Source organism: Mustela erminea, chromosome 6, assembly GCF_009829155.1.
Source record: "Mustela erminea isolate mMusErm1 chromosome 6, mMusErm1.Pri, whole genome shotgun sequence".
Taxonomy (NCBI): Eukaryota; Metazoa; Chordata; class Mammalia; order Carnivora; family Mustelidae; genus Mustela; species Mustela erminea.
Window position 1 is genome coordinate 128,312,685 of NC_045619.1, and position 16,446 is coordinate 128,329,130.

Consider the following 16,446-nt stretch of genomic DNA (forward strand, 5'->3'; position numbering starts at 1 on the left):
AGATTTCCCTTGAACATGAATAAAATCTTCTTGCTTTAATGGATACACACATTTTATGAAGTGCCAGGATTAAATCAACTCTGAAAAAAAATCACCCAGAGAGCACGTTGTGCAGACAGCTTGAACACACCGAGGAAAATGCTTTTAAACACTGTGAGCCGACGAGGCCATTTAACTTAATCATTGAGGGTTCCCTTTATTCAATAGCCATGACCTATTTAGAACCATGACTCAGCCAGCTTCCCTTATGGGTTTCCTTTTCTGTGCTTTAAAAAAGAAAAAAAGAAAGAAAGAAAAAAAGAAAGAAAGAAAGAAAGAAGGAAAGAAAGAGAGAAAAAAGAAGGAAAGAAAAGTAAAAAGAGGAGCCAAGAAAGAGAGAAGTCCGTGGGGGTTGTAGTCTCTTTTCTGAATATTTTAATCCACACATCTTTAGAAAATTTAAGAAGTTATGGAGTACAGTTATGGGGCTTATAATGTATGGATAATTATATAGGTAAGCTATGTCCCCATGGTTTTAAAAGTTCTTTTATAAACAAATTTGATTTAAAAAAAATCTTTCCAGGGTTCCTGGGTGACTCAGTTGGTTGAGCATCCGACTCCTGATTTCAGCTCAGGCCATGCATGATCTCAGGGTTGTGAGATCGAGCCCTGCATCGGGATCCACGCTCAGCCAGGAGTCTGCTTGAGTTTCTCTCCCTTTGCCTCTTCCCTCTGTCCCTCACCCCACTCACACACTCTGTCTCAAATAAAGAAGTCTTTAAAAAAAAAAAATCTTTTCTAACTCTCCCTCTTTCATTTTGTCATTTAGCTCTGCTACTGCTCCTTTGGAAAGCACTGTGCCTTCTCCAAGGCCCCTACTTAGCTCCTGTGGGTCTAGTGCCCGTGTGTGCCCTGTCCATGGGGCCTCCTGACTGGTTTCTCTGCCTGGAGTCTCTCTCCCTCCCTCAGTTACTCTACCTTCCTATTAAGTTCACTTTCCCAAAACACAGCTTCTTTTTTTTTTTTTTTTTAAGATTTTATGTATTTATTTGACAGAGAGAAATCACAAGTAGATGGAGAGGTAGGCAGAGAGAGAGAGAGGGAAGCAGGCTCCCTGCTGAGCAGAGAGCCCGATGCGGGACTCAATCCCAGGACCCTGAGATTATGACCCGAGCAGAAGGCAGCGGCTTAACCCACTGAGCCACCCAGGCGCCCCCAAAACACAGCTTCTTGATGTCATTTCTCCTCAAAAACGTTTGCGACTCCTCTTTGCTTTTCTGAGCGAGTTAAATGCTTTATTGAGACATTTAATCTATTCTACAAACCAAACCCAATTTACATTCTCAGTGTTTTAAAGCATTGTTTCTCTATTTTGAGCTGATTTCCTTGGGTCACGTTGGTCTGCTCTTGTCCTCTGGCTCTCTCATTTCCCTCCTTTGTCCCTCATTGCATGATTCTCTTCCTCCCTTTTCTCAAGCGTTTTCTCTCCCTTTCCCCCAGGCTTTCTGGTCCCAAGCAAAACCACTTCCACTTGTGAAGACAGTCACAGTCCCAAGGAATCATTCCTTCTCTGGATTTCTTTAAGGGCAAGGAAAGAATGTCGTGTGGGAAGAGTCTTGAAGTTCTTCTCGGGGTGCCGAACGTTAAAAAAAAATGTACAAGTTGATGGCAGTGTAATAAGATAATGATAAATGCAGCTTCAGTGTAAATGTATTGATTGAGAAATTGTGTAATCACTTTGTAAGGGAGAAGTTGGATGATGGCCTCCAACAACCCTTCCATCCCACGCAGCTGTTTACTACGGTTCGACTTCCCTCTACAACCACTGAAGAAAGTACCCACCTGTTGTTGGGCACCTTTTCAAGTTTGTTTTTCTCCCACCATGCTGGTGTACATTCTGCATGATGGAAAGATTCTGGAAGGCCTCTGAAACATTTTTTTCAAGTTCTCTCAAGTCTTAATGCATAGCCTCTCTCTGAAAGGCTGAAGGAAGGGGTGAACAGATAAGGCCATATGAATGCCTTCATCTACTTAAGGGAAAAGAAATTCCGAACGTTAAGTGACACTGTTTTCACTCGTTCATCTTCAGGTGTGCAGCATTCGCCAACCCAGTCCCCAGGTTGAATCTCTTAGGACGCTAAAGCCCTTCTGCTTCTCCAAGACAACGCGCTCTCATTTGACTCATTTCTCATTCGGCTTAAACCCAACTTGCTGGCTGATGTGTCCTTTGGTCTGGCTAATTGGACTTTTTTTTTTTTTTTTTAAATTTTATTTAGATAGAGAGTAGGCAGAGAGGCAGGCAGAGGGAGAGGGAGAAGCAGGCTCTCCACTGAGCAGGGAGCCCAATGTGGGGCTTGATCCCAGGATCACAACCCGAGCCGAAGGCAGCCACTTAACTAAGTCACCCAGGTGCCCTGCTAGATGGACTTCTATTTACTGTTCCCTCCGAACATGACCTCCCTTTCCCATACTTCATTGAAAACATCTTTCTGGTTTCTTTCTAAGAGAAAGAGGAGCCTGTCCTCACTCAGCCACCAAATATTTATTCCAACCCGTCAGCTAGGCACCCTGCACGATGCAGGACATAGGATGGCGAATAATATAGTCAGGGTCCCTGCCCACCTTACACAGACTGGTGGGGAAAACAGACATAAAAAAAATTAGCCTCAAAGTAAACACTGCAAACTGTGAAAAGCGCTTGACTTGAAAGAGGGTACTGATACAGGGATGAATGGGGATGGTGGGGAGTGTGCAAGGGAAAGACAGTTTGCTCATTTTAGACAGAGAGACAGGGAGGGCCTCCCTTCCACAGGGGGCTGAGACCTGACGGATAGGAGGAAAATGGATTCCAAGTTGGAGGCCAAGCTTATCTGAGGTCTTGGCTGGAAGGAGCTTAACCAGTGTGGTGACAGCACGATGAGGAGGGGCGAGCGGCATGCGGTGATGGTGATGGTGGGAGGGAAGCAGGGCCAGATCACATAGGTCTTACAGGCTGTGAGAAGGATGTTGGATTATAATCTCAGAACACTGGGAGTGGGGTTCCCAGATAAAATACAGAACACCCGGTTACATCTGAATTTCAGATGAACAATAAATGACTTTTGAGCTTAAGTATGTTCCAATTACTGCATGTGACATGCTTATACTAAAAATGTACTCATTGTTTATTTGAAATTCAAATTCAGCTTGTTGGCATCCTGTTCTCTGTTTTGTGTGCGTGTCTGGTGTTTTTTTTTTTTTTTTCTTTTTTTTGCTAAGTCTGACAACTCTAATTGAGAGGCCGCTGAAAAGTTTTCAGTAGGCAAGTGAGGGGATCCCATGTATATTTTAAGAAGATCTCTTTGGCTGTTGTGTTTTGGAGAATGGTTTGGAGTGTAGCAAGAGTTAAATGAAGGCCGAAGTTCGAGGAGACTAGTTAGGCTACCATAGCATCCCGGAGAAGAGATAGTAGTGGTCTGGCCCTAGACCAGTGCTTCCCCAAATTGCATGTGCCTAGGAACCATCTAGACCTCTTGTTAAAAGGAAGACTTAATTCAGAAGATCTGTGGTGGGATCTGAGATACTGCATTTCTAATTAGTTTGTAGGTGGTACTGACCTTGCTGGTTCCTAGACCAAAGATCATCAAACTATGGCCCATCTGGCCTGCTGTCCATTTTTATAAATAAAGTTTTATTGAAGCACAGCCATGTCCATTTGTTTCCATTTTATCTATGGCTGTTTGCTGGTTTCATGCTGTGATAGAATAAGTAGTTGCAACAAAGACCATACAGCCCTCAAACTCTTAAGACATTTACTGCCTGGCTCTTCCCTAAAAAAGCTCACAAAGCCCTGCCGTAGACCACATTTTGCTACTGCAAAAGTCTAGATTCGGGTGATTACCATGAAGATGGAGAGAAGTGGGCAGATTTAAAACACATTTGAGAACACCGAGCGTGGTCTACACCAGTTCACCAAGTACTCCTCTCTGATGTGAGTCCAGGTTCACGGAAATGCATAATGCATAATGATGCATGATCTTTAAACCTAAGCCGTTGTGAACGTTGAGAACCTGGCTGACCAATGTTGATTCATCTCAGATATATTTACTCCATGCATTGTAAGCTCAAGGGGTTCGACTCAGCACATATTTAAGCATATATAGAAATCCATCCATGCACACACATACAGGTGAATGTAAAGATACCACGGAGTAGCACCTGGTAACCTGGAAGAATCATTTCTCTTGGGAACAGAACACTGAAGCTGACTCCTGCTTATACTTCCTGCTGGCTGATTTTCTCCCTCTCCTACCTGAACTTCCATGATCTCTATTTTCTCATGGCAGGAAGGTATCTTTGTAGTAATTCTGGGAGGGATACTGAGGCTTAGTACTATCACCCCTCCTATCACTCTGTGCTTTGTAGAAAACTACCCTTTACCCACCCTACTCTCTGTCTCTTAAGGGAAGGGAATATCCAATACTTATGTAAGAGGGAGAGCACTTTAAAATGAAATAGAAGATGATGTTAAAAAAGTAGGAAAGAAAACCCAATTTTATATGCATCTTTTTTCTTGGCCTTCCTTTAGAATTCTTAGAATTGACACTTTGACAAACTCTCCTGGTAATAGCCATGGTGACTGTGTAATACTGCACCGGGTACGGTATTTCTCTTGTGTCATACACCTGTAAGGCAATGTCTTCCAGCAAAGTCCCAAAGTGACTTATTTAAAGGCCACTTCACGGTTGTGAAAAGTTAATTTCTGGGTATTGAGTATTTTAATTTTCTAGCATGTCATTTTTATTTTTATTATATGTTTTAAGGAGGCTCCATGCCCAGCGTGGTGCCCAACGTGGGGCTCAAACTCACAACCACGAGATTAAGACCTGAGTGGAGATCCAAAGTCGGACATTTAATGGACTGAGCCACCCAGGTGCCTCAAGGATGTTATTTCATGCACTGACGTAGTAATATCACATGGTGGCCTCGTGATGCATTAATATCAGCCAGTTAATTTCAATTTCTGTAGAATATAATTTATGTCTAGACAGGAATGCCCCACTTGGATGGCTATGAGGCTTTCTAAAGAGTAGAGGGAAAGAAGCTGGTTTGTATAGGTAGAGCCCTTGGGGCTCTGTCGTGTTCCTAATGTTATTATACATGTTTCTGTTAAATGTCTGCTATTCCTTTACCCCATCCAGATGTTGCATCACAATAACAACCACAAATATGAGAGATTAAACTTGTGCTAGAGACTGATTCCTGTCACTTGGAAAGCTAAAGTTGTCCAAGGATAATGAGTACTAGAGATGTCAAAAGAGTTGTTGCTTGGATTCGCAGCAGAACTTGAATCTCGGGGCCCATTTCCACAAAGGCCAGGCACTTTAGGAAACAACGCTTCCTTCCATGGATGTACTTATGTCAGAATCCAAACAGATTTTCACTTAATTATTAAGCATTGGAAGGTCTGGAACGCCAAGTTGAAAGTGGAGGTGTTTGCCCCATGATTTAATGGCTTGCATTTTTTGCATGGGAGTGGAAAAGGCCTAAGGTTGGAACATATGCTCTCCAGAAGTCCTTTTTAATCCCCTCCTTAAATATTAGATATTTCAACAAACCTGTTTAAATGCCTTAGTGCAAGGCCTAGGTGCTGAGGCATAGATGAGAGACACAAAAGCATAGAAATAAAGGTTTCTTTTCTGGAGGAACAGCAAGAGGAAAAAAGGAAGAAAGCAGGAGCGCCAAGGGATTTTGTAATACGGGGTTGTCTGAAGTGAGATTGGAAGGAAGGTTGGAGACCAAAGATCTGGTCGGCCTCGGGTCCTGGAAGCCTTATAAAAAGAGTGTTTTAGAAGGAAGAAATCATTAAAAGGATTCACACATCCATTTGCATGAATTAGCCAACCCCGGAGAGTGTCTGAAATGCATTGCGAGAGCTGACCTGAAACGAAGGTCACTGATTTCCCCATGACCTCAGTGCAGCCCCAGCAGAGTCACATTCACAAACCTTTCCAGCCAGTGTTGAAAGATCCTCGCCTCCAATTATCTGCATCTCGCCCACGGACTGGTCGTTCTAAAAAAAGTGAAGATAATATTTCACTGTGCGAGAAAACCTTTGCGGCACATTTTCCCTGTCTGCCCAGCTCGCGGCTAGATTGTGCCTGACAAATCCCGCACAAATAGCTGGTACAGATTCCTGGTTGCCCCTGGTTACCGAGAGCCACCCGCCTGCCTCGGTGCTGGAGACAAAGCATTGGGATGGCTCCCAGAGGGGGGAGACTGTGGAGAGGGGCTGATAAAAGGAGTGGAGAGAAAACCAACAGACCTAATTTGGGAACACAGAAATGATGGAAGATGCCTGAGTCTACCCTGAGGCAGATGGAATTGGGGAAAGCTGTCAAGTTCCGGGACCTCTATGGGTGGAGGGGGCTACTGTTTGTGGGGGGTGGAGGGTGGGGGGTGTATGTGGGGGTGGGCAGAAATGGGCCACGCATTTGTCTGCTGGGCCACCAAGCCCCATCCTCTGCCCCAGGGGGTAGCAATCAGGTAGTGGTTCCCAAAGAAATTAGGGGCCTTCTCTTTCCTCCTACCAATACAGGTCCAGCCCCCCATCTGAGGTCCAGGGCAATTAAAAAAAATTAATTTATTTAACAGAGACAGTGCAATAGAGCACAAGCAGGGGGAGGGGCAGATGGAGAAGGAGAAGCAGGCTCCCCACTGAGCAGGGAGCTCCACAAGGGGCTCGATCCTAGGGCTTTGGGATCGTGACCTGAGCCGAAGACAGACACTTAACCGACTGAGCCACCCTGTCAAGGGCAATTCTAACAGTTCACACAGAGCAAGAACTATTGCACTCAGACCTTCAGGCATGAATGAAGAAGCCTCAGGAACGTTGTGCAGGCCCAGGAATATGTTTAAGAGATTTTCACGCCAGTTCTGTTAGAGGTCCATGAGTATCCCTTTCATGATGATTATATATCGTATATCATCCTCTTCTAATTAAACCACACACACACACACACACACACACACATACACACACACACACACGCACACACACACACGCACACAAAACCAAATACGGATTGTTACCTAGTTCCTATCACAACAAAATAACATGGAGGCAGAACAGGAAACAGAGACAGGCAACTTGTTTTCTGGCCTCACTGGGGAGACACAGCAGAAGGGCTGACGCAGACACCCTACAGACCGTGGATTCACAACCAAGCCAGACCTTCCAGCAATAACCTACGGGAGAAGGTCACAGTGCTGCCCTTCGTGCAGGACTCGATGAGCCAGGAAACATCTCAGGTCACTGCTATGGCTTTTGGAGCTCTGGGCTCTCCTCTTTTATTCTGGCAAAAAGGCTCTGCCTCTTTCCTGGTGGTGGGATGGGGAGCAGGTATGTTCATTTCCTAAGGATCAGGTGGGGCCAGGCCTTACCTGGGTAGGTAAACCAGCTACGCCCAAAGCTACAACAGGTCTTGGACTTTGCAGCGACTGAAGCAGATTTGTCCCCTTAGGAAAGTCCTTGGGTTAGTTTGAATTGGATTCTGTCACTTGCAATTGAGTCTCTAGGTATAGAGCTACTTTGTCGTAGAATGGGTTATCTGGAAAGATGAAAAGCAGCCAAATAACCCACAGAACAGTTTCATCAATGAAGCAGCCTTTATCTTTTTACCTTACTGCTCCAGAGCTGGGGGCGAAAAACGACCTTAAATTGTTTTCACTTCCCTTGGTAAAGCATTCATTCTTTAGGGCAGTGGAGTGGACAGGATGCCCACCAAGTAGGTGAGACCAAAAATTTTCTTCTTATGGGAACTGATCTCAAAAGGAGAAAGTCAAAGAACACCCAGAATTCACAGATCTCTTGCTGTTCCTGAACAGGCATTCATAACCGTACATTCACAACCAGTCATGCAGTAGGTTAGGGACTTGTCCAAAACGTCAAAGGAGAGATTTTCTTATCACTTGTGGAGGTGCAGAGACATAGGAGTTAACATAGGGGGAATGTCTGCATATTAGACTCAAATGTGTTGCTCATAGCAGCAGGAAAAATGAAATTTCAATACCTCCAGAGGAGGGAGGTATACAGAATTGGATGCAACTATTAAACCACAAAGTTTGACGTAACAAACGAGATTTACCCACTACCAATCAGCGTAAACTTCATAATAATTCTATTACCATCTTCATTCTACTGATTAAAAACAAAAAGCACAATATATCAGAAAGCTAAATAATGTGCTTGCTCTAAGTGTCGCCTTCCGCATGTTGCCAAGCAAGTCTTAGTTCAGAAGACCTTCCTTAGAGCCCAAGTTTATTACATGTTTTTATTATTACATTTGTCCTTAACTCATCTGGAGCTTGTATCTTCCAAATGTCTATAAAGTCAATTGTCCCAATACCACTTACTGAATTGTTTGTTTGTTTGTTTTCCCCTACTGATGGGAAACATCATTTTTATCCTTATCTTTCATTCTCCTATGTGAGGGTCAGTTTCTATATTCTTCTGTTTCCTTACCTAAATGTCCATTTTAGCATCCAAACCATACTGTTCCATTATTACAGCTTTCTAGTATGTTTTAGTATCTGGTAGTCTAAGTCCCGTTTTTGTGTTCTTTTTTTAAAAATTGTCTCGGCTATCTTTGCACAATTATTGGCCTATTTGCTGAGCTGTTATGAAGCTCAAACAAATTAATATATACTGATCATTTAGAACAGAGCCTGGCACGTGGTCAGTACTCAGGAAATGCTGGATATAATTAATTTCCCTCCCCTCTTGCTCCCTCTCTCTCTTCCCTGGTTCCGTCTTTCCTTTCTTCTTCCCTTCCTCCCTGCCTTCTTCCCTGCTTGCTTCCTTCTTTCCCACCTTCTTAGGAACTGGTCACTCCTCAGGCCTCTTTGGTACACTGAGGTCTGAGGTCTGGAGCCCCCTGGTTTAATGACTCCAGCAAAGGAGGCTTTCGTGTCTTGCTGGGTTGGAGAAGGGAACTCAAAGGACCCCCTTCTCCATTCATATGTTCCCCAACCCCTTGCTCCTTTATCCCCTTCCCCCATCACTTCATCTTCTAAGAACCTAGTGACTCACTTGTGAGCCTTCAGAAGTTCTGTGGCACAAATCCTATAATTCTCATCGACAATTCCCTCCATAGGCATTTAGATTTTCACTTTCTCTATTACGTTGCGTCAGTGCCCTTCCTTAATCACTTTTGCCTCCAAAAACCATTGACATCTCCCCCTCCTCTTTGTCCTTGCACATACAGACTTCCATTTCTTTCTCTACTGGCATTTCGGTGGGGTTTCAGGAGGGAATAGAGCTAATTGTATGCAGTCAATCCACTGTGTTTAACCATGGTATTTTCCTAATGGCTCAAAAGTATCCTTACAGTCCTAGGATTGATGTGTTTTTTGAAACATGCTTGGTTTTTCCTTGATAATATTTTATTTGGGATTTTTCGTCTTATCTTCGTAAGTCAGATGGGTTTATAGTTTTAAAGCAAAGTTATACTAGCCCTATACAATGCATTGAGTGGTTACTTATCTTTTTTTCCTATGCTCTAGAAGAGTTTGTCTCAGAATGGATTGATTGGTTTTGCTAAGGTTCAGTAAAGCCCAGTATAGGTCTTATTTAACTCCCAGCTTATAAACCAGAAACCTGAGCAATGAGCATTTACATAGCTTGCCCAAAGAGGAGTTGCTAATAGGTGAAGGGGTCTAGTTCAATCCTAAAATGGCTGGCTCCTTGTTATTCTGGTGTAACCTACCCCTGCCCCTTGGCACCCAGTACTCCTAAAAGAGAAAAGCGCATAGTATGTCTTTGAGTGGAACCTAGAGAAGGAGTGAGTCCTGCTCACACAATGAAGGGAAATACACGAGTTCAGGAGAACACGAGTTCTCTCCGTGGCCAGGAGAAGCCAACATCTTGTAGAAATGGTGGAGTGGTTATTTAGATTTAAAGAGCCAAGAAAGGGGCACCTGGGTGGCTCAGTGGGTTAAAGCCTCTGCCTTCAGCTCGGGTCGTGGTCCCAGAGTCCTGGGATGGAGCCCCAAATTGGGCTCTCTGCTCAGCATGGAGCCTGCTTCCTCCTCTCTCTGCCTACTCTCAAATAAATAAATAAAATCTTTAAAAAAACCAAAAAAACAAATAAACAAGGAAATCTCTGGTATTTAGCCCTGGTTCCTTGGAAGAAATATTTTGGAAACTACTAATTTAGGTGACCTGATCTCCAGGTACCAAAGGGGGCACGCCCAAGCAGCCCCACAGATGTGACAATTCCTCCTATGGAGAATTTAGACTGCTTAGATCATGTTTAGAAAAAAACAGCACTGAGCAAGAATAAATATCCTGAGTTCCTGTCCTTTTGGGGAACAGGAAGGGGAAAAGTAAGGAAAATAAATAAACAAAGGAACCACTCTCTAAACCATTCGTTTTCAAAGACAGAGACACTTGCTTCAAAATCTGTACACACAAAAGTTTTCTCAATATTCTCAGCCACCACAGATTCCTTAACTTTGCTTTTCCTCCCTAATTATCTTTCCTCTTCACTATTCTGTGCTTAGTAAGGTCACTGATTCTATATTAAGTGGACAGCGATGCAAAACAAAACCCAGAAAGTCTTCATTATAAGGAGGTTTAATGAACAACCTGGAGAGTTTCTGATTAAAATGGTGCAAACCACTAATTATTATTATTTTTAACTCTAACATCTGATGCCAAGTCAGAGAACAAGGACAGGTGAATGGGTTCCAGTATCCCCAGTTGTTTCTTCAACCAGTGGTTGATTTAGGACAGGACTCTTAACAGGATCCCTTAGTCCTTCATGCTGCCTGAAGCCAGAGCAGAGGGCACAGTGTGGTCAGAGCCTGCATGGCTTCTGAACCCATTGCTTCAAGCAGAACAATGCCTCTTGTCTCTCTTACATCGATTGGGTTCACAGTGAGGTGGTGCAGGCAAAAAAAGGTTTAAAAAACCATTGTTTTTGTGTTTTCTCCTTTGGAATTGACTGACTTTTTGGTTTCCTGTTCATTTAATTACCCATCTGCTTCTGAGAGTGTTTGTTTAGGAACTCCTTCTTACGACCTATGCAGAGTAGTGGGGGGCAAAGGGTATGCTGTGGAAAGAAGAATGTGGAGATTAAGCGACCAGGTGGCTGGGCTCCCCGGGTCCCCTCAAGGACCAGACTGCCTGGCTTCCACTCACAACCCCACCTTTCATGAGTTGTATGACTTTGAGGAAGTTACTTACCGTCTCGGGGCCTCAGTTTCCCTATTTATAAAAAGGACATATTAATCATTCCTACCTCTTAAGATTATTGGAGGACTAAAGGAATTCATGTACATTAAGCACTTAGAAAAGTGCCTGGCATGTAACAGTTAGCAGTACATAAAGCAGGCCCCATATTCTCCTAAGAAACTTGCAAATCTACCTGGTGTCCTAACATTTGACTTTGTGATGTATTCTTCGTTCAGTTCACTCGGTGTCTTACTACTCTGCGGGTGCGCTCCGTGGTTAGGGTTTACCAAGGCTAACTGCTACCCATGAGGCTTTTGGGTAAGGAGGACTCATGTCATTGCACTGACACTTTGTATCCCAGCTGGAGCTTTGGTTAAAAATGACCTCTTACGTGTTTTCTTTTTGGGTTTCTCAATGACCTCCCAGCTTCCACACTGTGCTGTCTGATGCTTTCCAGCAGATTGTTTGGTGGGCATAATTCTTGTCATTCCACTTTGCTGTTTTCATCCTTTTCCTCAACAGGCAGAAGCCACTTGGAGATGGTGCTCTGGCCCACTTTTATACTTAACTTCTTTAGAGCCTTGTGAGAACCATTTACAGTTAGTAGAGCAAGGAGTTAACCTTGAAACTGCCTTGCAAGATGGCGGCAGAAGGTCTGTGGTAGAACATGAGAATGGAAGACTGGGTTTCTCATCTCTTTCCAGGCCCAGCTACACTTTTACCTTGGGGATCATGAGCTGCCCTAATTCCTTTCTATGAATCCACCATTTTAGCTTAAAATAATCTAAAATTGATTTAGGTACTACTTGTAAACAAAAGAACCTCAACTAAGATACCATGCTAACTTATAGGACAAGTCGGTATTTGCAAATTTTGATAAATATTACTAGTGACAAATTACTTGAGACACATCTCATCACTATTGATGTCCTACACTGTCCTGCACTGAGACCCCAGGAGTTCCCGGCACAGAACCTACTGCATTACCCTCCATGTCTTAACTCATGGTTGTTCACATTACATGTCTCCATCTTTCTTCACATGGGTGATTCATGTTCTTTCATCAAGACTCAGTTCAGGCATCATCTCTTCTGGGAAGCTTTCCTAGAGTCCCCTGGACTTTATATGTGTCACAATAACACTCTATACAGATCTGCATGTTGATAGACCATATCCAACTGGAGTTTATTTTTATGAATGTAGCAGTTGCCAATAGAATGGAAACTCCTTCAGCACAACAGCCTTACTGTCATCCTAATTGTTCCCTCTGTTGCTGGCACATGGTGGCATCCAGTGTTTATGGAATCATACTAAAGTATCCGAGCACATGCGTTAGCTTTATTTTTAGTACTTTTTCTCCTGCCCACTTAGACAACAAGTGTTCTTGGACAGCACTTGTTTTCTATTCCTTTAAGTTCTTCTCCAGCTGTCCAGAAGCCTGAAGGACCTTATTCCTCAATGGGACTCAGAGAAAAATGACAACTATAAACAAACACATGAGAAAATATCTGTAAAGCTCAACTGAGAAGGACTTAAATAAAGCTGACTTGAGTAACTTGAAAGATGGGATGACTGAAATAATGTAGACCTTCCCCTGTTACGTCTGATTTCCATCCAAATGATATTTCTTTATTCTCACATTCTTATTGTCTCAGTTCCTTGTCTCCTCAATATTTTTAAAAACCTACATGCCCATATCCATGTGAATTCTGAACACAAGAAATATGAAAAGATGATTTATTAAGATATCTTAATAACAGGAATTTCATGATTAGTAAAAGATACATTTTAAAGCCAAACTAGTGTTTTAGCCAGGAAAAAAAACCATACAGGTTAGCATGTAAAGTTTCACTCATTTGAAAGTACAAGTGTACTTTGCATCTCTTGAATTTGGTGTGCCTAATTTTGCAAACATGATGTGACTTTACTCGAAGACAAAATGGCTTTCTGCTTAATGACAATGATTTATTACTCCATTGTGATTGGTATTCTACTCCACCCGGTCTCCAAGAGGGGTATGGGTTAGCTAAGAGGAATCTCCACCCAACAGAGAAAGGTTATTTTCTGTATAAGAAATAAAGGGGAGCTGGGTTAGAAGGGGCCACAATGATCTGAAGAATCTATAGGCTGAAGAAAATGAAGAAGAAGAAAAAGAAAGAGTGAGAGAGTGAAAGAAAAGAAAAGAAAAAGAGAACAGGAAGAAGAAAATAGACCTTTATTTTAATATAGTTATAGAGGACCCCAGGAAGGAGGAAACACAGTTTGAAAACAGATCCAGTGACTTCTCTTTACATGAACTCTGAAAACTTGGAAGCAGGATATCCTTCTGTTTTGAATCTTGGTATGGGCTGTTGTTTTGGTTGAAGTTGTGTTTTTAAATTATGGATCAGAAGGACAAACAAGTGGAGCCTCTGGAAACATCTGAGTGACCCCAAAAGACTTCAGTAAAATCTTTGTTTTAAAATGTGGATGGCCATATCCCAATGGTTGACTCTTTCTTGGAAGACCATTTTCTCCATACAATTTTTCCCTCCTAAATACCCAGGGAAGATTTATAATTATAACTTGAAAAACAACAACAAGAACAACTGAAAATAGTTGTTCAACAGTAATGAAATCTTAAACCAGCTCTCATGAACTGGTTTTAGGATTACCAGGGGAAGGGGTGGTGAACAGGGAGGACCAAGGGAGAGAATTGGCAACAGATAGCATACCAGAGAAACCTCTAGAACCCACACCACTTTTTAGTATTAAACTTGGATCTATCTTCTTTCCCACCCAGTTGTACTCTGGGTCCAAAAACTTCTGCTATCTTGTATCATTTCTCAGCTCAGAACATTTCTGAAGATGCCCATGCTTGCAAAATAGCATCTGATTTCCAACCCCCCCACCCCCGCCTCAGAGCCAGGCAAGAGTCCCCTGCATATCACAAACACCAAAACACAAAGACATTTGCTTTTTTTTCTTTTTGGTCTTATAAGGGAGTTTCTGGAAAGTTCTGTAACTGTTAAACTAATAAGAACTATGCAACAGGGACATGTGTGCTGAACTGGGCTTGCCCTCAACCCCCTTATAGGGTCAAGTTTGTGGAGGGTGGGGAGAGGATGGTGGTGGAGAAAAGCACAGCCTTATCTCGGGAAACCAGAAAAAGAGGGCTGACATGTTTACAGGTTGGTGACTCTAAACCACCCAAATCAGGTGTCTCCCCAGATAACCATGTTCCCTCCTGCCTCTCTACTCAGAAGGTACCATCTTGGAGGCACCAGAATCAGGAAAAAGAGGCACAAGGGAGAAAAGCATAGCCTCCCCAAGTCCCTGAAGAGCTTAAGTGGGTCAGTCTCATGCCGGTTTTAGGCAGGCTCAGTCACCACCCAGAAGCTGGTCCTGGGCCCAGCTTATGCCCTGCCCTGCCCAGCAGACACACTACTCTGCTCAGGCTTGCAGGCTGCAGGGATGAGTACAGCACCTTTAGTCTCCAGCTCAGGGGATCTGAGTAGATACATGAGCCTGGCCATGGACAAAGCTATAAAGCTTCAAAACCTTAAACATTTAGAAATAATGGTATGTGCCTCTGCATTCATATTAGAGGCAAGGCTGACTTTGAGAACCATTTACCGAACATTTACTAAGTGCCAGGCACGACGCAAAACACATCACGAACATGAATCCAAGCAAAATCCCATGAGGTATCATCCAGAAGCCATTCTCCTTGGTATTTACCCAAGGAGTTGAATATTTATGTCCACACAAAAGCTTGCACTTGAATGTTTATAGCAGTTTTATTCATAATTCCCAAGACTTGGAAGCAGCAGAGATGTCCTTCAGTACGTTGACAGGATAAATAAACTGTGGTACACCCAGACAATGGAATATAATTCCGTACTAAAAAGAAATGAGCCATCAAGCCACAAAAAGACATGGAAGATGGTTAAATGCATCTGGCTAAGTGAAAATGCCAATCTGATAGGGGTATATACTCTAGGATTCCAACCATAAGACATTCTGGGAAAGGCAAAACTATGGAGATAGTAAAAGAGGCTGGTAAGGGTGGGGGGAATGAGTAGGTGGACCACAGGTGATTTTTAGAATAGTATAAATACTCTAGGATACCATAATGATAGATGCATGTCATTACACATTTGTCCAAACACAGAGTTATGGCGTGTCATTGTAGGTTCATCAGTTGTAACCTATGTAACTATCTGGTGTAGGATGTTGATGGTGGGAGGCTGTAGGTGTGTGGGGCCTGGGAGTGCATGGGAATGCTCTGTACTTTCCCCTCAACCTTGATGTGAACGAAAGCTGCTCTTAAAAATAAAATATATTTACTATGGTGAGTGCTGTGAAGTGTATAAATCTGGCGATGCACAGACCTGTACCCCTGGGGCTAATAATACATTATATGTTTATAAAAAAATAAAAAATAAAAAAAAATTAAGTCCATTTAAAAAAAATACTATAGGGTAACAGGCACTATTATCATCCCAATGCAAGTAACTTTGCTAAGTTACAGTGCCCAAGTCCACACAGCTGGAAAGTGAGGGGCTGAAAACAGGATAACCCTCTGTCTTGCTCCCAAACCTCCACCTAACCAATATGTTCTACAGCTTTTCTCTTGGGTCTGATCAGAATCTACCTTTCTGTCTGACTCTGCACTAGACTTCCTCTCCCTGCCAAGGTGCTTGTAAAGTGCACAGGAATCCCCTGCACAGACTGTGATCCTGCCTGGGGTGGGACCCGAGAGTCTGCCTTTCTCGTGAGCTCCCAGGTGACAGAGAGGGGGCAGGTCCGCAGGCCATGCTCTGAGTGGTTGGGGGTCTATGTTCCATCTGCTGGCTAACTCCAGCACACACCCTCATTTTATCACCGTGTGTCTTATGGATGCGCCCTCCACCCAGAAGGTCTTCCTGCCACATCCCTGCTTGTCAAAATCATAACTTCCCTAGATGTACAAGTTAAAAATCGACTATCACTGTAAGTCATCACCTGATCCTCATCCCACCACCACCATCAGCCAGAATTGATTTCTCCTGCCAAGGTGTTTCCTTTGCATTAAGCATGTATTCTTACCACACTTGTTACATTATTCCTCTTCACTCATTTTTTATGCATCTGTTCATATCTGCTCTTCTAAAAGCAACTTGAAGATAGAGACTTTAGATCTTTCATCTTTGTAGGTTCCTTAGCCCTGAGCAGGTGTCATGCATGCAGAAAGGAACCATGATGTGTTCCCCTTTTCTATAAAGTGGGGA

At 43.1% G+C, this 16,446-nt stretch overlaps 1 protein-coding gene across 4 annotated transcripts in view; it reads right to left on the bottom strand.

The window, feature by feature from the left end:
- PRTFDC1 (phosphoribosyl transferase domain containing 1) overlaps nucleotides 1-16,446 on the bottom strand; it is a 94,797-nt gene that overhangs the window by 14,196 nt on the left and 64,155 nt on the right. For 3 of the 4 annotated variants that reach the window (XM_032349652.1, XM_032349654.1, XM_032349651.1), the window contains exon 4: nucleotides 5,966-6,031. The exons of the other annotated variant lie outside the window; for it this stretch is intronic. In XM_032349652.1, coding sequence (XP_032205543.1) covers nucleotides 5,966-6,031 — 66 coding nt within the window. The remainder of the gene's footprint in view (nucleotides 1-5,965; nucleotides 6,032-16,446) is intronic. 4 annotated transcript variants of the gene reach the window in all.